At 38.7% G+C, this 22,784-nt stretch overlaps 1 protein-coding gene across 4 annotated transcripts; it reads right to left on the bottom strand.

Annotated features, from left to right (window-relative positions):
- Positions 1 to 604: 604 nt before the first annotated feature.
- Positions 605 to 21,236, bottom strand: tbl1xr1b (TBL1X/Y related 1b). 4 transcript variants are annotated; one of them, XM_073854112.1, is made up of 17 exons: positions 20,884 to 21,236; positions 15,858 to 15,923; positions 12,673 to 12,801; positions 12,359 to 12,459; positions 12,096 to 12,241; positions 11,802 to 12,012; positions 11,513 to 11,645; positions 7,351 to 7,492; positions 6,830 to 6,893; positions 6,646 to 6,743; positions 6,480 to 6,540; positions 5,121 to 5,242; positions 3,948 to 4,022; positions 3,705 to 3,832; positions 3,451 to 3,616; positions 2,174 to 2,271; positions 605 to 2,049 (listed from the first exon to the last, which is right to left on the bottom strand). In XM_073854112.1, the coding sequence occupies exons 4-17, from the start codon at positions 12,414 to 12,416 to the stop codon at positions 2,019 to 2,021; spliced, it is 1,533 nt and encodes a 510-aa protein (XP_073710213.1). In that variant the 5' UTR covers positions 12,417 to 12,459; positions 12,673 to 12,801; positions 15,858 to 15,923; positions 20,884 to 21,236; the 3' UTR covers positions 605 to 2,018. The 4 variants fall into 4 exon arrangements, with proteins under 4 accessions (XP_073710213.1, XP_073710207.1, XP_073710206.1 ...); XM_073854106.1 differs by having other exon boundaries at positions 20,961 to 21,236; XM_073854105.1 differs by lacking the exon at positions 12,673 to 12,801.
- Positions 21,237 to 22,784: the final 1,548 nt, after the last annotated feature.

Here is a 22,784-nt window from a genome sequence, read left to right as displayed (position 1 = left end):
CGATTTGACTCAAATCACAATAGTCAAATCAACATTGCAGTAAGTAATTTCTGCTAGAGAGTAACCAAAAACAAGGGAACAAAACAAAAAGTGAACCGAGACTAAGTTAAAGTTTAACCAAGTGAGACAATCACTAAACGAGTACTTACATGGTCCCAGATGTGTTTGATATGCCCATGTACGTGCTGTTGCTTAGAGCTCAAAAGTTAAAAAAGTACAAAAAGGGCCGTGGAGGAAGTGCTAGGCATTTGAACCAAAAGATGCAAATGCTTGCACACACAATGCTAAATGTATATATTTGAATCAACCCATTATAAAATACCATTCCACTGTCTGCTTGTTGAAAACTTTTGTTATTTTAAGGAAAAATTACATTTGAGAGGGGTTATCCTTGGAAAGAGATTTTCGGGAAAACTGGTGAACATTTAAAGTTATTTTTAAGATTTCAGCCCAAAAGATACAAGTGTTTTAAGTGCTAAAATGGTAACAAGTGTGCTGGGTAAAATTAGCTTTTCGGCACTATGACCGTCTAATGGTATTTTATAAAGACGCGTGAAAGCCGAACACCGGCGTGTCAAAACACCCTAAAAAAACAGGCTTGAGATAAATCCAAAACATTAACTGATTTTACTTTAAAATCCATCCTTTTATAACAGTAGCATGTAAAAGAAAAATAAAAACAAATCAGTTCAAATGTTTCTCCATGTCAGTCTCTAGGTACATCCATACCTTCACCTTTACTGAGCAATCATTTTCAAAAAGACAAAACATAACACAAAATAGAGAAAAAATACACAAGCAAAAGCAGCACCACCATGACCTGACATTGGACTATCAAACCGGTTGTCCGTTTCCATGCCATGAGACTAAATGAAAACTGAACGGTCCCACGATTCTCGGTCACTCTTATATGCTGCATTAGTTTCTTACCTCACATGAAGCCATAAAGACCAATGCTGTTACAGTCACACATATACCAATTCACTGCAGTACTTAATGATCATTTAGAGCTCAGACCTCTATGGAAAAGCAAAACATGACAGATGAAGCATTAAAGAAAGAACATTAAACCAGGAGAAAGCTGTAGCGTGTTCTACGAGGCCTTGTTAAATTAAACGAGCCGAGCGTGAGGATGGTAGGAGGATACCCACCCTAACCCACCTAAAAGGAATTAAAAAACCCAACCATAACTAGTAATCGTTCTGTAACTGTGCCGTTACATTTTTAGGGTGGGCCTATCACCGTTTCGAATGCACAGGCTTCACCTACGGAGCCCGTAGACACTTAAATACCCAATGAATGAGTTTCACCCATTCATGCACTGAAAGTTCAGTTTTGTCTTACCATAAAGTTGCATAGGTTGTACAAATAACACAGGGCATTCGTTTTTAGAAAATATATCTAAGTAATTTAATAGGCTTTCTGTACTTTGTTATTACTCTGTATTTAAAAAAAAGATAATCAAATTATCTATGAAAATTTGGCAAAAAACAAAATCCTTGAGCGTTGTTTTTTTTCCTTTTTTTCTTTTAAAGAACAATTCCAAAAGTCTCAGAGCCACTAAACAAACATACAGTGCCAATACTCTGAATTGTCAATATCATTACTCGCCATATTGAACAGCTCTTCTCTCTAGCTCATGCAAATGACACCTAACGAAATATAAAAACCATCCATGGAGCGCTAAACGTGTACAATATGCACACGGCAGTAGCGTGGACCTCAGCCCTCAGGGTCTGGAATGATGCTGTGTGTGTGTGTGTATATGGGGTGCGGTTTATTTTTCGTGTCTGTATATAACAGTCCATTGATCACACTGATTTGGTGTGTGTTGTAAGCGTCATGGGTCCACTTTGAGAGGCTGTGTGTTATGGTGGGGCTGAGAGACTGTTGGTCCAAGCTGTGGTCTGGGATCTCGCACGCGGACTACAGCAGTGGTTGATGGGCCAGGGACAGTCGGTAAATTTTGCTATGCACACATTCGTAGTCGGTCCATGGCTTCCCAAACGGCAGCATTATCATTTCCTTAGGTCTAATACACAAACCGAGATGGGTAGAGCAGAAATAAGGTGGTTAGAAATAGGATCATTTTTTATTTCACAAATAAAATAGTCCTCTACTGTAATTTGTTTAAAGATAATAGTGCTGTATTGGTCTGCTCATACTCACCGAGCCATCTGATGCACTTGCGCCCACTTTGTCCCCAGTGGAGTTCCAGCATACTTCAAAAATGCCCCCTGTCCCTCTGTAGCTGTTGACTAAAGCACCACTCTGAAGGGTAAAATTGAGGCTCATGTTAAAAACATCAAAACTGATGGATTATCTACCTGAACATTACTGCATGTTACTCACGGCTTGCTATTTAATTCCTATGTAGGATTAAACTTCATAACATTAAGTAATTTAGCAGATGCTTTTATCTTACGAATGAGGAAACATTAAACACTAAACATTCTTAAAGGATTAGTCAATTTTCTTAAAAAAAAAAAAATCCAGATAATTTACTCACCACCATGTCATCCAAAATGTTGATGTCTTTCTTTGTTCAGTCGAGAAGAAATTATGTTTTTTGAGGAAACATTCCAGGATTTTTCTCATTTTAATGGACTCCAACACGTAACCGTAATGAAGTTTAAAATTGCCGTTTCAAAGGACTCTAAACGATCCCAAACGAGGCATAAGGGTCTTATCTAGTGAAACGATTGTCCTTGACAAGAAAAATAAAAAATATGCACTTTCAAACCACAACTTCTCATCCATCTCCAGTCCCGTGACGCGCCAGCGCGACCCCACGCAATACATCAGCACGCCGAAAGGTCACGGATGACATATGCAAAGAAAGAGGATCGTTCCGATGTTGTTGTATGTCGAATGATACTAACTAATGTCTTTGTGTCAGTTTATTGTTTAAAATGGTCCGCAAATGTGCGTTTCATATATGTAACACATGACCTTTCCATGGCATTACGCAATTAGTGAGGTCGCGCTGGCACGTCACAGGACCGGAGATAGACGAGAAGTTGTGGTTTAAAAGTGCTTATTTTTTATTTTTCTTGTAAAAAATGACAATCGTTTCGCTAGATAAGACCTTTATGCCTCATTTGGGATCGTTTAGAGTCCTTTGAAACTGCAATTTAAAACTGCATTAAAACTGTTAAGTGTTGGGGTCCATTAAAGTCCATTAAAATGAGAAAAATCCTGGAATGTTTTCCTCAAAAAACATAATTTCTTCTTGACTGAACAAAAAAGACATCAACATTTTGGATGACATGGTGGTGAGTAAATTATCTGGATTATTTTTTTAAGAAAATGGACTAATCCTTTAAGGATTTATTAAAATTGCATTTGGCCATTTACAGTGCATAATATTAAAATACAATTTTAGATTATTGTCATTTGAAAATGACCATCATGAGGGATGTTGTTTGAATTAATTGGAGCCTGTAGTACCTGCGTGTTCCAGATATGGACACACTTGTCAAAAGAACCGCTTGCCAGGTGACGTCCATCCGGGCTGAAGGCCACGCTGTAGACGGGCTCCTGGTGTTTGGTTAGCGTGTGGATGCAGGCACCACGCTCTGCGTCCCACAGACGCACCGTCGAATCGAACGATGCACTTAAGGCAACGAATGGCATGTAAGTTAAATTCTATTTTTTAATTATAGGTATATGTAATGATGATATACTGATTTGTTGTTCTGTACCTGGCCAGCATGAGGTTGGCATTGGGATTGTTGGTTCCAGGTCCAGTAGGGCTCCATTTAATGGTGTAGATCTCCTTATTGTGGGCTTGGAGGTCATGAACACAAGTGTCCTGTTTCATGCTCCAAAGCTAAACAATCAATACAAAACAGCAGTGTTTCATTTATCATCTCCAAATGACAATGGAAACACATTCGAACAGAAAGAATCGAGTATGCAGTGTTTTTTGTTTGTTTGTTGCTCACCTTCAGCGTCATGTCATCAGAACAGGACGCTAGGAGATTTCCCGTTGGATCCCATTTGATTGCATTGACTTCATTCTGAGGATAACATGTTCAAACCTTAAGTAATCATACTTGAAAAACATTTACACTAGCAATTGTGTTACAGGGTTCCCACACCTTAGTTAACTTCAAACTCAAGGACCTTTCAAGGACTTTCCAGGTACAATACCCTCAAATTCAAGGACTAAAGTTACATTGTGTTACCTTTAAATGTACATTGTTACAGTTCCCTTTCAAGGGAACTCGCACTGCGTCACTGCAGTGACACTTTGGGGACGCCTCCAAGGGTAAGTGCATCTGAATGTGTATATCAAATTCAACCAATGGTGAGGCTTAACAACAAAGACAGGGACGCGGAAGTATATCGCTATCTAAAATATGCCAAAGACGGCGTTACAGGGATGCAGGAAGTATGGCAAGGGAAATGCAGCGTCTCGTTCCCTTCTCAGGGAACAACAGTTACATACGTAACTCAAGACGTTTTCATGTGTCAAACACAACTATGCAAAAAAGCATTTTGGTATGAATCAACATTCACATACAGAAGATATAAGCATATAAAGCAAACAGTTTAGCAGTCTAGAATTTTTATGATATTATCCTACACTACACAGGGAATAATATGTTTTTTTTCCAGAAAACATCTAGCATAAAATAGATTCAAGCACTTTCAATAACCTGCATCTATGTATGTATATTTTCAAAAACTTCCCAGGGCCTTGAATTTTCTCCGCCAGATTCACAAACTTTCAAGGACCCGTGGGAACCCTGTGTTACTTAAAGGGATATAGTTCACCCAAAAATGAAAATTGTGACACCATTCACTCACTCTCATGTTGTTACAAACCTCTGTATAAATTTCTTTGCTTTGATGAACACTAAGGAAGATATTTTGAGGAATGTTTGTAACCAAATCGATCAGAAGCCCCATTGAATTCCACAGTATTCTTTTATCCTACTATAAAAATCAATGGGGCCTCTCATTGGCCTGGCTACAAACATTCATCAAAACATCTTCCTTTGTGTTCATGATAACAAAGAAATTGGTTTGTAACAACATAAGTGGGAGAAAATTATGACAATTTTCATTTTTGGGTGAACTATCCCTTTAAGTGATATTCGAATGTGCCTTACTGTGTGGCCCTGGAATGTCTTGACTGGTCGGTCTTGGCCCAGTTTACACACGTGAATGCACATGTCTGTGCTGCAGGAGGCAAATGTGTTGTTGCTTTGCCAGTCCACATCCAAAGCTGGTGCTGCAGGTGTCAAAGAGAAAGGCATTACTAATAATCGTTCATTATTGTTCTTCTGAAACATGCTAACGTATTACAAAGCTTTATTCTTCACGTCATTCCAGCATCTACGTCTATATTCATGGCAAAAGCTGGTTAATCCAAACACAGGTTTGCAAGCAATTTGGTATCTCCAATTCAACTTGCATGTTTTTTGGCATGTGGGAGGAAACCGGAGTACCTAGAGTAAACCCACGCCGATACAGAGAAAACATGCAAACTCCACACATAAAGTGCTAACAACTGAGCCACCCAAAAAGCTTTCTAACGGCGCTTTTCCATTGCATAGTACCCCATGGTTTAGTTTAGTTTGGGTCGGGTCAGCTCACCTCACTTTGGCGTGGTTAGCTTTTCCATCGAGTTTGGCATCACTTCGCAGTGGGAGGGATTATAGGCGTGTCGTTATATTTGCGCTGCCTACTGCTGTGACATCATACAAGCGAGAGCGTTGTTGTAAATTCCCATTTATTTATTTCTCAGTCCGCCACAAAATTAAAATTGGCCACCACAAATAGATGTTTGCTGATTGCGTTTATCACTAACAGTAATTGACGCACTCCGCTGAGCCTCAATAAAGTTGCGTTTAAGCATATATAATGCTGACGTGCTCGTCGCGAATGTTCCGCCACAAACTGCAAGTTTGGAAAAAAAACTGTTATGCTTTCTCTGATTCTCAACCTGTGTATGTTTTTCGTTGCTAAAATGGAGTTTGGGAACTTATGGCAGAGCACAGATGACAATATGTTTGCTCGAGACAGCGCAAGCTAGCACTAAAGGTAAAGCTAATCTTTACATTATAGCGATGACGCGTAGTGACAATTCTCTCAGACCAATCAGTGATCTTCTGTGTTTTCGCGTCATGTTTGGTATCAGCTCGGGTCGCTTGGAACACCAACCGAGAAAAAGTATCGGGTACTACGTACTGCACCCAATGGAAAAGCTCCCAAAAGTAAGCTGACCCGACCCAAACTAAACCAAACCAAACCGTGGAGTACTATGCAATGGAAAAGTGCCATAAATATCTTAAAAAGAGAATTATTCGGGTATAGGCTGATTACCACGTATACATAAATATTCTGAATTCTAGAGCATGCAAACCTGTTTTTAATAATTTATATATGATCAACTGGACAAGCAAGATATATTTTGGGAAACCATGATTGAGTCATTCATGAATACAATGCTTAAGAGGATCTGTTACCTGAATGGAATGGAAATTGCTGTTTGGCTTCTCCTGTGTGTGCGTCCCAAATGATGGTGGTCTGAAAGATTCACATTTTCATTAGCACAAGCCTTAACTTTGACCCTATTATCTCACTTGAATAGAACGGGATAATGGCAAGCTGAAGAATCATTTTAAACTTTACCTTATCAACCCCAGCACTGAGGATAAAGTTTCCTTTCTTGTTCCACTTTAAAGCAAATATAGGACCCTTGTGCTGCCCCAGTGTACTGGCAAGATTACCTGTGAGTAACAGGGCATTGATTGGATGAAAAGAGAATTCTGTCGTATTTGTACCGATGGTAGTAATAGAATTAAAAAAAGCTAACCATCTTTAGTCCATATTCGGGCAAAGCCATCATAGGACCCTGTGGCTAGAAGTGTACCTTCACTCTATCCAAAACAAAAAAGAGAGAGAACTCTGTCTGAATCAATTTCTGAAAATGTAAGCAAATACATGCTTTAACATCATTGGGGTACTAATCTGAGATATTATGTGATTTGACACCAATTAATAAATAAAATCCTGCCCTGCATTTGTTGTTTTTTTAATTATATGGATGCAAAATAAGTTGCAAAAACACTTTTATTTTAAAGGAATAATATTGTTTCATAAGATAACGTATCGTTACTTCAGAAGACACATATTAACGCACCAGAGTCATATGGATGGATGCTTAAAAAACCGTGGTCACTTTTCAATGCATTACAAAACTAGAAGAACCCAGACTGTATTTGGCTCAAGAAAAAAAAGGCACCCAGAATGGCACGAGGCGAGTAAATTATCTCCTAATATTTATTTTTGGGTGAACTATTTCTTTCATTTTCAGTGATAACCACATAACTCACTATTCCAGTCCAGTGAGGTGACATCTTTGTTACTGGGCACATCCTGCCCCCCCTCCCTGATACAGTGACGCAGAACCAGTTGAGTGGATCCTCCAGCGCTGCTCTCGCTCAAGTTCCAGATCCGTGCAGTCGAGTCCCCGGAACTAAGAGCAACAATATCACAAACATATAGAGGCTGTTTACACTTGGCATTAACATGTGTTTTCGTCGATCGGATCACAAGTGGACGACGTTAATGCCAGGTGTAAACGGTGTTCAAAACGTTTTGAGCTCGTCCACTTTCGACCACTTTCAACCACATGCAGAGGTGGTCGAAACCACTTTCGATCGGATCGCTTTGGAGCTGCGGAACGCACATGTGGTTGAATGCGTTCGAACAGCCACACGTGACCGCCTTCTCTCCGCCCATTTATCTAATCTGAGGTATTAAACACAAGTTTTACGTCTTTTTTGACTTCTGGCGTGAACATTCGGTGAGCAGCGCTATTTTTAGCCTTTCATTGATAAAACTAAGCGGCTGATCTCCGTAGTTTCGTTTTGAAAGCGTGTGAAAGTTGCGCGATCCTATTTCATCAATTGCGCTGAAAATTCAAAGAAAGCTCTTACATACTCATATACAAAACACTGTGCAGCATGTTTACTTGCTATACAAGCAGTGCACTCCGACATAATATTAGTTTGCGTCCATATAAACTCATAATTACTCCCGCTCGGGTTTGAATGACAGCAGAGAGACTCGCCCACCGTCTCACAGACCACCCCCTCACAGTATTCAGCACAGAAGCGGTCGAAAGTGGACAAAAGAGACGGATTTAAATACCAGGTGTAAACGTAATGTGTCTCTCTCGTCCACTTGTGATCCGATCGACGAAAACACATCTTAATACCAAGTGTAAACAGCCCTGAAGATAGATCCTTTCAAAGACTATGGGGCGGTTTTCCAGACAGGGCTTTTTTAGTCCCTAAAATTACATATACTATGTTACTATGTTCTTACCTCAGCTTAGACAAATTAATACATACCTATCTTTTTTCAATGCGTGCACTTTATCTTTGTACAGCGCGTCGTGAATGTGTTAACATTTAGCCCCATTCATTCCTTAGGATCCAAATAGGGATGAATTTAGAAGCCACCAAACACTTTCATGTTTTCCCTATTTAAAGACTGTTACATGAGTAGGTACACGAGTAAGTCACAAAATAAAATGTGGCGATTTTTAAAGCGGATAAAAAATGAGAACTATATTGTATGATGGAAGAGCACTTAGTTTGTAGCATTTCGACCTCGGCGCAGTAATATTGACGAAAGTTTGAGCGAGAGGGGGAGTAGTCAGGAGTGATGATGTTACTGCACCAGAGGTCGAAGTGCTGCAAACTAAGTGCTCTTCCACCACACAATATAGTTCTCATTTTTATCCGCTTAAAAAAAAAATCGCCACGTTTTATTTCGTACCACCATACTTACTCATGTAACTACTCATGTATCAGTCCCCAAATAAGGAAAACATGGAAGTGTCCGGTGGCCTCCAAATTCATCCCTGTTCGGATCCTAAGTAATGAATAGGGCTAGGCTAAATGCTAACACATTCACAACACGCTGTACAAAGATTAAGTGCACGCATTGAAAAAAGATAGGGATGTATTAATTTGTCTAGGGGTGACCCCGAATAGTCGAAGATTCGATGCATCAATAGGAGAAGCCTGATTCGACAACCAATCTCACAGTGGAATCGTCGCAGATGTATTATGAAATGAGGATCATTAATTTTGGCAGTATATTATCTGATTTCACATATAACAGCTTTATCCCAATATATTAATATACAGCATATTATGGTAATGCGATGCAAATAATATGTGAAGTAGCAGCTTTCAATAAATATTTTTAAAATGCGTTAATAAATCCAACAACCCCAGTGACATGGCAACACGTCCATAAGAGGTTTTTATGTTAATAAACAATTGCCTCTTTGTTTCTACATTTAAAAGACAAAGCTGGCAATTCTGGCTATACTTTCGTGCTTTTAATAATTATTTTATTTTATTTATAAATCACAATTTTCTGATTTATCTATTTGGCTTGTGTTTTGTTTCCGTGCACTTCAGGCATTTCGCAAATATTTATTTCTCACCTTGATACTTCTGACCTTATTTTATTATTATTTAATTTATTATAAACATAAATTTGGACCTAATTTAAGTCTGTACATTTTGGATTGCTTTTTGTTGTATCGATGTTGCGCTATACGCACAACCGGCGCAACGTCATAGAATGTCTCTGAACAGGTTCACGCCCACTTTTGGGGGAAATCGCACTAGACGTTCCATTGACTTCCATTCAAAACAGCGGAACAAAGCAACCTTCGTGCACAGCCGGCAGGCGTAGGTGACTTGTGGGATCACTCAGATTGGACACGTTGAGTGGTTGTCTGTCCACCCTGCCGGCCGTGGAGCGCGAGGGATGCATTGACACGTTTGATTTGGTCAATGTAGAAACATGTCTCTTTCATTCTCCCAGCATCAAATTTGTGTAACAACGCTCCCCATTGGCCAGAGGTGTCTTACCCGGACATTAAACTCGTACCTCATCAAGTCAACAGGGAAGCAAGTGAATGATTTTACTTCGTATTTGAAAGTTACATCGTATTTATTTATTATGTCTTTATATTTAGAGTAATGAGTGCACTTTTCCGTCCAGCCATACAACTAACTGGCTTAGCGATATTTCCAGCAATCACTGGATGGCGTTGTTACACAAATTTGACGCTGTGAGAATGAAAGGGACATGTTTTTATATTGACCAAATTAAATGTGTTAATGTATCTTTCGCGCTCTATGGCAGGCAGGATGGACAGATAAATACTCGACGTGTTTGATCTGAGTGGTTTCGTAGGTTATTTGCGCCTGCCGGCTGTGTGAAAACGTTGCTTTGTTGCGCTGTTTTGAATGGAAGCCAATGGAGGCGCTGCTTTTTTAACCCCCGAAAAGGGGCGGTGACGAAATTTACAGTCAAGTTCCCGGATGTGCCGGTAGTCCGTATTGTGTGCTGGTCATGCTTGTGCATGCAATATGTAGGAGTGCATCAAACTAAACATAAAAAACTGATGTTTTTCGACGGGTATAAGTTTTAAAATGTATTTAAAACAGGGTGGTTATCTTGTCAAAAGTTCTTGTGATTTAATATTATGGTCGGTGTTCACTTTCAAATGATAGAAAAGAGATACCTGAAATAAATAATATAAGAATAATGAGGTGTTTCTGTACCTAAAGTGAATAGAGATGATCAAAGTCAAAGCAAGCAAGCAGGTATTTCTGTGCTAAATAATGAAGCGTGGCGTCTATGAAATCATTAATTTCAGTGTTTTTCTTGTTATAAATTACGTTAAATGAATTGTATATACAGCTTCGTTTTTATCATTTACATTAACAATCACAAATTATATGTCATTTGTCGTTTTTTGGGCATGACTGCTTTGAGGCGCTAAATCTCCAAATTAAATAAAATCACTGAATTGTAGCCAGGGTTTCCAAGGCAGGATCACATTTGTTTTTTTTTAGGTTTAGTTATCGAAATATTTTTTTGTTATATCTTTGTGTGATGTTCTGTAGATCGTGGCTTTAAAATGTTTTAAAGGAATGATTAAACAAATGATTATGTTGCCTTACATTTTACCTTTTAAAAGAAAAAGATATAAATGCATCGTCAGTTTTGTCTTCGTTCATCACTTGAAAGACAGTTTTGGTCACTTTATCAGAATGTTGTTTATGTGTGCTGCTTTTGAAAGAAAATAAAAGTTAAATGTACCTTTACCTGGTCTGTCCCCCTTCCCAACCCATGCACACACAAACATAGATGATTCGAATAATGGTCGACATAGAAAGATTCGACAATTCTGATTCGAATATGTAAATCCTTAGTCGAGGACACCCCTAAAGTTGAGGTAGACAAATCAGTGCCCTTGTTTTGACTCAGTATTGTTTTTTGTAAGGTTTGTTTGTAAAACCTACTTAAATGTCATAATATAACTAAGGCCTAGTGCTGAATTAATCTAAACCCTGTCCGGGAAACCGCCCCCTAAATGTATTACTTTATGGCAAAATATTTTCACAGATTCACTGAAAAAAAGAAAAGGTCTATGAAGAAGCTTTTGCTTGATACTGACCCAGAGGCCAGCAGGTCACTGACAGGGTTCCAAGCACAGATGAAGACCTCAGATTCATGGCCCCGTAGCACCATGGCTTTACTGGCTGGGATCTCCACCACCCTGTCCACCTCCATCATGTCTGAATGGTGGTCTGTAAAAGCAAGATACCAAAACTTAATTACTTTAATTTGACTGATCTCTAAGTCAAAGATTAAGCATTATACTAAACAAATATTCTGTTAGACTAAACTGGACTTTACAAGATCTCATCAGTTTCCAAACAGTTAAATACAGAAAGTGAGCTCACTGGACAGCGTGTGTGCGCCGTTCTCCTCTCCATTAGCCGTGTTTTCTCCGTTCTTGGCAGCTGCAGCCGATGATGCACTGGAGGCGGCGGCAGCTTGCTGCTGAGCCAGCTTATCTTTATACACCTGCTGCCGCGTCTGCACCACATCTGGCATCACAGCATCAATCAAGGACAGAGACTCGATCGGCCGCCCGTCAAACAGGGTACCGTCCTATAGACCACAATTTATTAAAGGTTTAAGATGCGACATTACTGATCTTACACATACCTCTGAGACTTATATTACTCACTGACCTCATTGATGCTGACTTCTGCCTCCACATACTGCAGGCCCTTCTGGATGATGGAGATGAGGGCAGCAGGGGGCACCAGAGCTCCGTTGATGTTGGACTGGCTTATGTGGCTCTCTATGCCAAAGGTGAATGCTGAATGGGAAAATCCTGCAGAGGAAAGGAAGGCGTTTGTTTAACTTATGAAGGAAAATATTTTTCCCAATGCATTCTGGGATTGCCTGGTTAGCAAGCTTCACAAGGCACATAAAGACAGATGATACATACCCGACTCCTGCAGGTATCTGTACACCAGGAAATTGACCTCATCACTGCTTATGCTCATTTTGGATCCTGGTTGAACCAAGGGGTCAGGGCGAGAGTGGAGCCTGGGAAACAAAGGCACAAATGTGGTACTTGTTTGTCACAAAGCCCATTCACAGGGATATCAGACATCCCTGGACAATTTGGCCATAACAATACGCCAGCAGGATCTAGTTAAAAATCGGTTTAAAGCAGTGCTATTTGTGTTACCATGGAGACGAATATTCAATAAACCCACTCTCAGTATCTATAATCATGAGAACTTTTTAACCACTTACGGGATTAAACATGACCTTGTCAGCTAAACTTTCTCACGGAAGCTCTTTTAAGCCCTGCAGTATTTTTCCACCCATTTGCCCACCACTGGAAAGAATTACAATTCTCTGGAAGACGCCACACAGTAGGCACTGGAATTTTGATAGGAAGAGTTACACGTGTGAAAACAAGATGAAATACTCCAGATACACTTGCATGGCTGCTTCACAACCTAATAAGCCTTCACATTAAACAGTAACCCATCAAATGACAAGCATCCCTGTTGTTTACAGCATGCCAACAGCCCTGAATGTGAATGAGGCAACCATCAAATAAACATTGGCTAGTGCTTAATAAAAATAGCAGTTTCAACGCATTAATGGAGTATTCGTATGCATAGCATTAGTCGGAATATATATATTTTAAATAATCTGAGGACCATGTTAAAGGGACAGTTCACCCAAAAATGAAAATTCTGTTATCATTTACTCACTCTCATGTTGTTACAAACCTGTATACATTTTTTTTCTGATGAACACAAAGGAAGATATTTTGAGGGATGTTTGTAACCAAACTGATCATGAGCCCCATTCACTTCAATAGTAGGAAAAATAATACTATGGAAGTGAATGGTGCTCATGAACAGTTTGGTTACAAACATGAAAATGGCCATGGTATTGGTCCAATAAAGAGGGTATCAGCCCAGATAAACTGGTGTTAAACACTCACGTGCACAGCTATGGACAAAATATTTTTAAATCATCTAAGTGGCTGTTTACACCTGGTATTAAGATGGACAACGCTAAATACAGGTGTAAAATGTTTTGAGCTTGTCCACTTCAGAGTTCAGACCACATTCAGAGGTAGTCGAAACACATTCAACCAGATTTCTTTGGTGGTGTAGATCAGTGGTTTTCAAACTTTTTTAGGAGCGACCCTAATTTAAAAAAATAAAGATTATGCGACCCACACTCTACCCCACCCCCCACACACACTCTCGCAGTAGCATGAAGCAGGGCGGGGCCGAAAGCCGTCAGAATGGAGTGAGACCTGTGAAACGTGCACGTCTGTATGTACATACCGTACCTAATGAGCAGACCCGACGCCAGACACAAATTCACGGACGGGCATTTCATTTTTTCAGAGGGGCACAAATGAGATCAACCTCACTGCAATGCATAATATCATGAATTATGATAATGGACAAAAAACGAAGAGGAACTGACACACGCAATACAACGGAGGGGTCATAAAGATTGGACCTAGCCTGTACCTACCAAAGCAGTCTAAAAACACGTCGCAGGGCTCTACATCAAACACTTGTCCGCTTATCAGGGGCAAGTAAGATTAAAACGCCAATAACAATCACCAAAACACAATAATGATTCTGCATCCTTTTCTCAATGACGACCGAAGTGCATAATGTAATAACACTAAGTTAAACAAATAAGCACAGCAAACACAAAGTGAGTTTACACTGTGTTAACAAAGTGGGTTTAACATACTGCGGTAAAAATGTTGAGTTTTTAATAACATGATACAGCTAAGCAGCATCACATCACGGTTGAAAATTTACAGATTTCATATGACAGTTTACTAAACAAGTAATTCATATTTAGTCAATTACATTTTAGACGCAATGTTGACTGTTTTTGTTTTATCAGCAGCGAAAATAGTTCAAAGATAACAGCAGAACCACAACGTGTCAGTCTCACGTCAAAACTCAACCAAGCGGTGGCGCGCTCACTATCCACAAACCAATCAAATACATTTAAAATATATATTTGTTAAAATCAGACCAAACACATTTTTATTTTTATTTAGGAGTTTTTATTTCTCCTTGCATCATTTCAAGGGGGAAAATGGCTGTGACCCCGCGCGCAATTTAATACACTAAGCTGCGCAAGCACATGGGTCATGTGACACAGTGGTGGAGTATTTTTTTGTTTCGTGTATTTAAAAGATATTTTTTACTGTGCTTTTATTCAAGTATGTTGTTATTATTATTGTTTTTATAATAAAATTGAATAAATTATTTTAGTAACATTTTTCTGAAATCTTTCTGGCGACCCAGTTTTTAATTTCCGCGACACACCAGAGGGTCGCGACCCAGGGTTTGAAAACCACTGGTGTAGATGGTCATGTGGTTGAAGGCCGGCTATTAGAGGTCTTCTTGGGTCCAAAAAAAAATGTACCCGACCCGAAATGACCTGAATTATTTTATACCTGAACCCGACGTGCATAAATAATTTTTTTTAAACGAAAGACCCGACCCGAGACAAACCCAAGAAAATTAGACCAGAGTCCGAACCAGTGGCAATTTTTTAACCCGACTGGACCCGAATGTAAACAACACCGACGTGTGCAGTCTGCAGCCCCTCATGCAGCAGTCAGACGGAAAGAAAGCCCACTGGTCTCGCAACAAATTGGGTGAGCTGCTCCATTTGTTTTATTTTGTTATCTGATGACGACACCAAGGTAACCGCTAAAATGTAGGGATGCTCCGATCAATCAGCCGATAGTGCTTGCTATTGTTTCTCAATGAATTACGGTGAAATGCCGCTACATCCACAAGCCAGAGGGCTCTATCTATTTTTAGTGGAGACCGGCAATGATCGGAGCACCCCTACTAAAATGTACATTTAAAATTGACTGACATGTCCGTCTCAACGAAAATGTGTGACTGGTGGTAGGTTCAATGTCGCAAGTGCTCCATTCTCATTAGCTGTGATTTTTCTTTTGGGGGAAACCATGCACATGCATTTTTGTTTATGACAAGGTCATAAGGAGCACGTGATGCGCTGTTCTGTCATGCTGGTGAATGATCTCAGCTTTAGCGAAGATAGTGATGAGCTCCCTGATCTCTGTTTCAATCCAGTTTTCTGACATTTCTCGACATGAATGTTGATCTGCGTTGAAACCCTGTGTCAAAGAGCTGAACCATAACTTCTGGTTGAAATGACATTGCATCTCCTGACTACGGCACACACCTTACAGAATTGTTTCTGTGTCTTTTTCACACTGAATTCTTTCCGTAAATGTTACGCAATATCACCAGGTCCTCTTTATGGGAGCAATCCCAAAACACGGGACGTGTTTGTGTTCACACAGAAGTCCATCTGCCAATTTTATAGGACCAAAGTGCTGTGTGTTTAGAATAAAGGAATAGCTGTTAAAGCCATAGAGTAGTTAATAGTAAGTCACTTACCATGAGATCAAGTGTTGACTAGATGCTCACACTCTTGCCATCCATGTGGAACACTGTTAAATCAGCCTATAAGCAAACACATTTTATGTATTAGTGGTAGTCATTTTTATAGAGACATCACAAAGTGCCTTAAAGGGATAGTTCAACCAAAAATGAAAATTCTGTTATCATTTACTCACTCGCATAAGATATTTTGAGAAATGTTTGTAACCAAATGGTTCGTGGACCCCATTCACTTCCATAGTAGGAAAAAGAACATGGAAGTAAATGGGGTCCATGAATGGTTTGGTTACAAACATTTCTCAAAATATGTTCCTTTGTGTTCATCAGAAAAAATAAATTTATAAAGGTTTGTAACAACATAAGGGTGAGTATATGGACAGAATTTTCATTTTTGGGTGAACTATCCCTTTAACATTAGCATGTGTGACATCATCAGAATCTCCTATCAAAATGATTAGCTTTAAACAAATGGCAAATAAACTTAACAAAACCATTTTGGATAATTTTTTTGGCACCTACAGACACAGATGTGCAAGAACAAATCTGAATTTTCAGGCTTCGGAAAGTTATGAAAATTAATAAAAACCTGGAAAGTTGTGTAAATTGTTTTTGAAGCCTAAAAAATTCGTGGATTTTCCAGGAATTCAGTTTCCATGTGAAACCTGGCATGTGGAGTATATCTAAGTGTTTGCTCCTGATGTGAGCTCTTACTTTCTCAAACATGTAAAGCAAAAGCGAAAAAGTATAGCAGTGAGCGGTCAGAGAAAAAGGCTCCAACAGGTGACTTATTATTTCGCTCATTGACATTAAGAGAAACAGAAGAGTTCAGTTTGTTTCGACAAATGTATGGTCACTATAAAACATCTGAACTAATGATTGTGGTTCACATCTCAGTGACCAACCGATATGAGGTTTTGAAGGCTGATGCCAATACTGATGTCTACAGAGCAGATGTTCACACTTTCAGTCCAAATGCAATTTTTTCAACATATCTGATCAAATGAGCAAAAAAAAAACAATTTCAAGCTATATTCATAGGTTTAAAATCCTATTGAAGCATTTCTGGAAATCCGTTTTAGGTCTGAACACTCTGATCGGATTTGTCACATCTTCCCACTCACACCACAAAAAACGCAAGCATGTCAGACGTTGTTCTGTTATTGTCGATGTGCGAGTGGAAAGTGCAAAAACTGAAAAATGCGTATGCCAGCGCCCTATGTTCCCTCTGCTGCTTCATTTAGGCCAATTCACACTGGTCCAACAACTACCAACTCCAACAGACACCCACATTCTAAAGCATCATTTACTTTGATTCAACAACTGCCAACAGGGGTTTCACACTGACCCAACAGACTCGTCTGTTGGATTGGCTTTTGGACGCAGTAGTCCAGAACACCAAAACTGGTGTTTTCTTTCCCATTGTCACATACACCTAGTGACAGCTACAGGAATTAGGCTATATACACACACTGTCAGTCCAAATCTGTCACTGTTCACACTGTGCATCACAATGGTTCAAATACATTTTGTAGTACTGCGTAGACTGTTCAGCTTGTAACATGATCATGAACACAATTGTGTTTACATATTACATGGTGTGAGAACGGAAAGATATGCCAAACCCGATCAGTAGGTACGTTTACACGCAACCAAATAATCCGTTTGTAATCGTATTGATGGCTCAATCGTATTGAAAAGTCTTCATGTAAACACCTGAATCAATATGACTGAGGACTATCGGAGGCAAATTTGGATCGTATTGAAGGAGGTGGTGTACTCCGATATGTGATCCGATCAGCAGGAGAAAAGTAAGCATGTAAACGCGTGATTCGTAGTATTTTCTAAATCGGATGCAAAAATACGTTGTGCACATGTGCAAAACATTTGCGCTCCAAGTTCACATATTATATTTATGAATCTCAAGTTCACATATTATATTTATGAATCTCGTCACAGAAACACGCAACAAAAACGCATCACGTATTATTAAGGTAACGTTAATGGGGTCATGCGCTGTACACGCAATGTACTAAATTTTTTAGCGTTTATGTATACTTTTAAAATATTAGGCTACTTAAAGTAATAAAATAGCATTGTGCCTTTTGAAAAGTGTGTTTTCATTCCTTATATCTGAAAACTTCTTAACAACTCCAACTCAGTTTTGACTTTTATACAGAGTAAAGCATGAACCCCAACGAGAGATGCTGTCGCAAGCGTAGCATTGCCAAGTCCTCTGCTTTTTTTGGAGTTTAGATTTGGGATACTGTTTAAACTGTTTCCACCAGTTGTTTTTTTCTGCGGGTTAAAGATTAAATGATTTCGTTGATAAGTTATTGGGATGCTTTTGGGCTAGTTTTGAACGTCCAGTCGTATGGTTTTGATATGTGAGTCTAGCAACCCTGGCTGTGCGCTTGCGCAGACTTTCGGTTCGGATTCAATATAATTTACATGTAAACGAACATTTTAATCGGATTGCAATGTTTAGGGTGCATGTAAACTGTATCGTCGTACCCTTCAATCGTATTAAATTTAGTCTGAATGACAAAATTTTGTGCATGTAAGTAGGGCTGTCGCGGTGAAGGAATTTCCCTTGCGGTGATTTTGCGTGGCTCACCAGCGCGGTATGCGGTTTTACCGCCTTCATTTACTAAAATAAAATATTTTTTAAATCCAGAACAATGAGGTCAACTAATAGATGAAGGGTAGGCTACAGGTATTCCCCCTTATGAAAAAAAAAGATAAACACAGCTAAATATATTTTTGAGAAAACAAAAATAAATTGAAGAACATCATTTAGGCTTGTTAAGCGCAAATTAACAGAGCATCGGCAAATACAGAACACAGCAGTGTCTTAAAGAAATTAAAATTAGCCAGTATTTGTGCACCTGTAAATGTACAAAACGAATGCAATACAGAAGGCAATGCATAATAATTTAGGGCATTTTAATAATACATTAGTAGATAAATTAACGTTTATATATAAAGTATAAAAACGAATGTATCATTATTTTGGCTAAATTAAGCTGGAGAGGTCATATTTAGTCACAAAGATTTGTCATCATTTCAGACCAAGCTTAAATGCTATCTATAATAACTTACATTATATCCTGTGTCTTCCTTTGTCAAAAATATGTAGAATTATATGCGAGTAAAAAAGCAAAAAGCGGAAACGTTTAGCTCACGCGGACCGAAGGAAAAGCCGTTAATAAAGCAGACACTCCGTGTATAGAGGATGTGATGAAACAGTCGAGTCGGCAGTTGATCATCGGTGTTTATAATGTTTCACGCAGATACTGTTGATGAAAAACTTGGATATTTAAATGTAAAAGTCAAGTGTGCAGTCAGTCAGTTCAGAAAAGCAACCGCAGCGTTATTTTGGCTGCATCCACGGAGCGGACGCTGCAGATGCACAAAGAAAAAACCTATAAGGTCTTTTTTATGAGGTTTTAATGCTGGTAAGCATCCAGTTATATTTTGGCGTCATTTGGGTTGATCAGTTATATTAAAGTACTTTTAATCTTTAAAACTGGATCTAGAGGGAGACGACGCCACAGTTATTCTGTCATCTCAGTTTTACTTTTTCACACATTCACTATGATTTAACGAAATATGAAGTATTACATTTTTAATTGAAATTTACGAAAAACAAATTGGCCTACTCTCTTAACTCTTGACAATCTATTTGGCCTTTAATATACATGTCAGCATGACGTGAAAAACAAGGCGGCATATAGTTTCATGAATTTAACGTGAAAGGTGCGGTTGTTGCGGTTGCTTTTTTTCCATGCGGTTGGGCTTGTCAGTAGCACGGTCATGCGGTTACCGCGACAGCCCTACATGTAAGCATAGCCATTGTGTTCTAAAATGGATTTCCAGAAACGTGATTTGAATAGGAATGCACATATAAATGTAGCTTGAAATTAATTAATGAAATTAATTTTCATGTGATGTTTTGCCATTCACACTTGCTAAATAGGCTCGCAGAAAAGTCGAATTTGGACTAACAGTGTGAACATAGCCTTAGAGGAAAATGTAGGACAGACATTGAATAGTCAATACAGTCCCACGTCATAGAGAGATGTCATAGGGAGGGGAGGTTAATGTTTTTGATTGAAGATTACAAGGGCACAATTGTCCGTGTTGAATTAATAGTGAATTTATGACCCCTAGTTATGGCCAATTTCATATTTTTCCTGTTATAGTGCAACCATGTGGCTCTATTTGCCTTCTAATTTAGTTAAAGTATTCATTCCCGTCGCAATATTGGATTTGTTGTGATAATTGTTATTATAATTATTAAACAGATTCCAACGAATATAACAAATGTGGAGTTTTTGTTAGAATTTTTTTTAAGTTTCTTACCAAAAAGAACCGGATTTTAATTTAGTGCTTGAACCTCTAATAATAATAGATTGTAAGTAATAAATCCTTCAAAGAGAGTTTTAAAGTTGAACCCTTCTAAACCCCTGTTATTATAGCGCCATACACATTAGTTACGAAACTCCATGTGTTGACTGATCACAATTCACTCTCAATAAAAGTACGAAGTTTCTAATTATTTGCCTGCATACGACAAGCGTTCACGTGGGTACATCTGTAAAATATCATTTAAGTTAACTCAATATATTATTTTGAAGAAAAAACAACAACAACATCATTATGCATTTATTTGATAGTAACATGTATCGCGCTAACTCTCTACCGGAAGCTCAATTACACTCCATTTGGCTATTACCACACGGCTAATAAACATCGCGCATAACAGTCGCAAAATAACCTGACTCGATAAAAGACACAAAATAACGATTCTAGTTTCAGCGCGTGCCTGTTTACATAGCAACCCAGCTAACTAGCCCGTTTAATAAAAGCTAGCTGTTGTCAAGGTCCACCGCGCGTGCACAACTCGAGGAAGCGTAGCGCCCATCCCCCACCGCTATCGCGCGGCCACGCGTACTGCAGCTTTACCCTGCAAAAAAGCGCTTAAGAAATTATTTAACTGTACAAAATTAATATAAAAACACACATTGATGTTATAATGGCCAGCTCGAGCACATCCGTGTCACAGGATGCGTCGGGGGGTGAATGAGAGTCTCGTCTTACTCGGGCCGCCGGAGCACCGCTGCCTCCACTGATCAGCCAGCTAACGTTAGCTTCTGGAGCTAATGCACTGAACAAATGTGCCACAGCGTCGATGTAACTCCGACAGAGGCGTGTTGCTCGGTTTTTCCAATCCACAATTATTCCCCTATCCTTGAGCAATGTAAATTTTCCTATTATCTGCACAAAATATGGAAAAATATAAGAAACATTTAGCAGCTTATGGACAGCCAAGCGCTTCAGAGGAAGCCGACGGCCCCAGACTAGCACTAGGGCGGAGACTTTCCATGCGAAAGTGAGGCATCACAGACTGGATTATCAACGGACTTCCTACTTTTGATAAACACATAATTAATTATATTACAAACGTGTTATGAAATAAAGTTTGATTTTGAGGTGCTGATACGAGAGAGCAATTCTAAAACCGAAAGTGTCGCGTTTTTGTATTTCTTGTGTTTTTATTGGTTTTGAATAGTAAATTAAAGACATATAAGACAATTAAACGTTTTTATATTTTCCCAAGACACATTATTTTCTAAATTAAATAAAACGATAACAAAGTTCATCAAAACATAAGTTACAACTTATTTGACTGCCCAGAGGTAATTTATGCCTGGCTGGGCACTGCCTGCAATTCCGCCACACCCACAATCTCCTCTGCTCAGTCATTCAATAACAGACTGACATCATTGGTCTGCGTATTACAATGCTATTTTCAAGCTACCGTAAGTGTTGTAAAAGCATCGCAGGTGTTTTGTTAACAACAAAAAATTAAGTGCTTGAACATTCAGTAGATGTAAAACTGATTCCTTGGTTAACATGTCATGGTTTAAACTTTGTAGTCGGATAAGGTAGCAGCCTCCTTAACAATGTTTAATGGGATGACTACAAAACTTTTCTCTCCAGAAGAAGATGATGACACATCCATGTAACATAATTTTTGCTGGTTCGAGAGATTGTCGAGAAGATTAGATTGTGCAGTAGAACCCCACGAAGCACATGCTGTCCAATAAATGATTGCCTGACAAATAAATATCATAACCAATCTATCATTTTGTATCTGCAGTTGTGGTTTATTTGTTATTTATTTCAGTTTCAGTGACTATTGCTAGTTAATTCAGCCTTAAATAAGGAATACATTTTGGACAAGAAAGAATCTGAAAACGTATACGTCAAGGGAAATTTGAATGAATAGCTTAATTGTAATCAATTACTTGAACTGGTAACTAGAGGCAGTCAATGATAAATACAAAATCTTTAGTTTGGAATGTAAAAGTAGGCTACTCAGCACCAAGTTGCATCTAGATTGGATTACAGCTTCATAATGTGACATTTGCCTTATTGGCAAAATCATATTATGACATTGGAAAGAAAGAGAGATATCTTAAATGTTAAGCCGTAGTGGTTTTTATGAAGAGATAATAGTGAGTGTGTACTGTGTGGATTATTTTTTTCTGAATGAACATTAGACCATGTGCACTTATCTTATTTACAGCATATCTTTCTCTCTGTAACATGAGAAACCTAAATGTACAGGTCAGTTTAAGCAATAGCTCATGCTAGTATACAAAATATATGTGCAATTATTATTATTAAAGGGGACATTTTACAATATTTGTAAGATGTCAAATAAATCTTTGGTGTCCCCAGAGTACATATGTGAAGTTTTAGCTCAAAATACCCCATAGATAATTTATTATAGCATCTTAAAATTGCCACTTGGTGGGTGTGAGCAAAAATGTGCAGATTTTGGGTGTGTCCTTTAAAATGCAAATGAGCTGATCTCTGCACTAAATGGCAGTGTAGTGGTTGAATAGTGCAGATTAA

This window comes from Misgurnus anguillicaudatus, chromosome 2 (assembly GCF_027580225.2).
Source record: "Misgurnus anguillicaudatus chromosome 2, ASM2758022v2, whole genome shotgun sequence".
NCBI classification, from domain to species: Eukaryota; Metazoa; Chordata; class Actinopteri; order Cypriniformes; family Cobitidae; genus Misgurnus; species Misgurnus anguillicaudatus.
The sequence above is the reverse complement of the archived record's forward strand: the minus strand, read 5'-3'. Positions and strand labels throughout refer to the sequence as shown.

Bases quoted from the DNA above. Each gene is read 5' to 3' on its own strand.
- tbl1xr1b (XM_073854112.1), bottom strand. From the start codon at position 12,416: ATGAGCATAAGCAGTGATGAGGTCAATTTCCTGGTGTACAGATACCTG. The intron at 12,013-12,095 runs GTCAGTGAGTAA...TGTGGTCTATAG, and splicing joins CAGAAGTCAGCATCAATGAG to GACGGTACCCTGTTTGACGG. The intron at 7,493-11,512 runs GTCAGTATCAAG...TGTTGCTCTTAG, and splicing joins AGTGACCTGCTGGCCTCTGG to TTCCGGGGACTCGACTGCAC.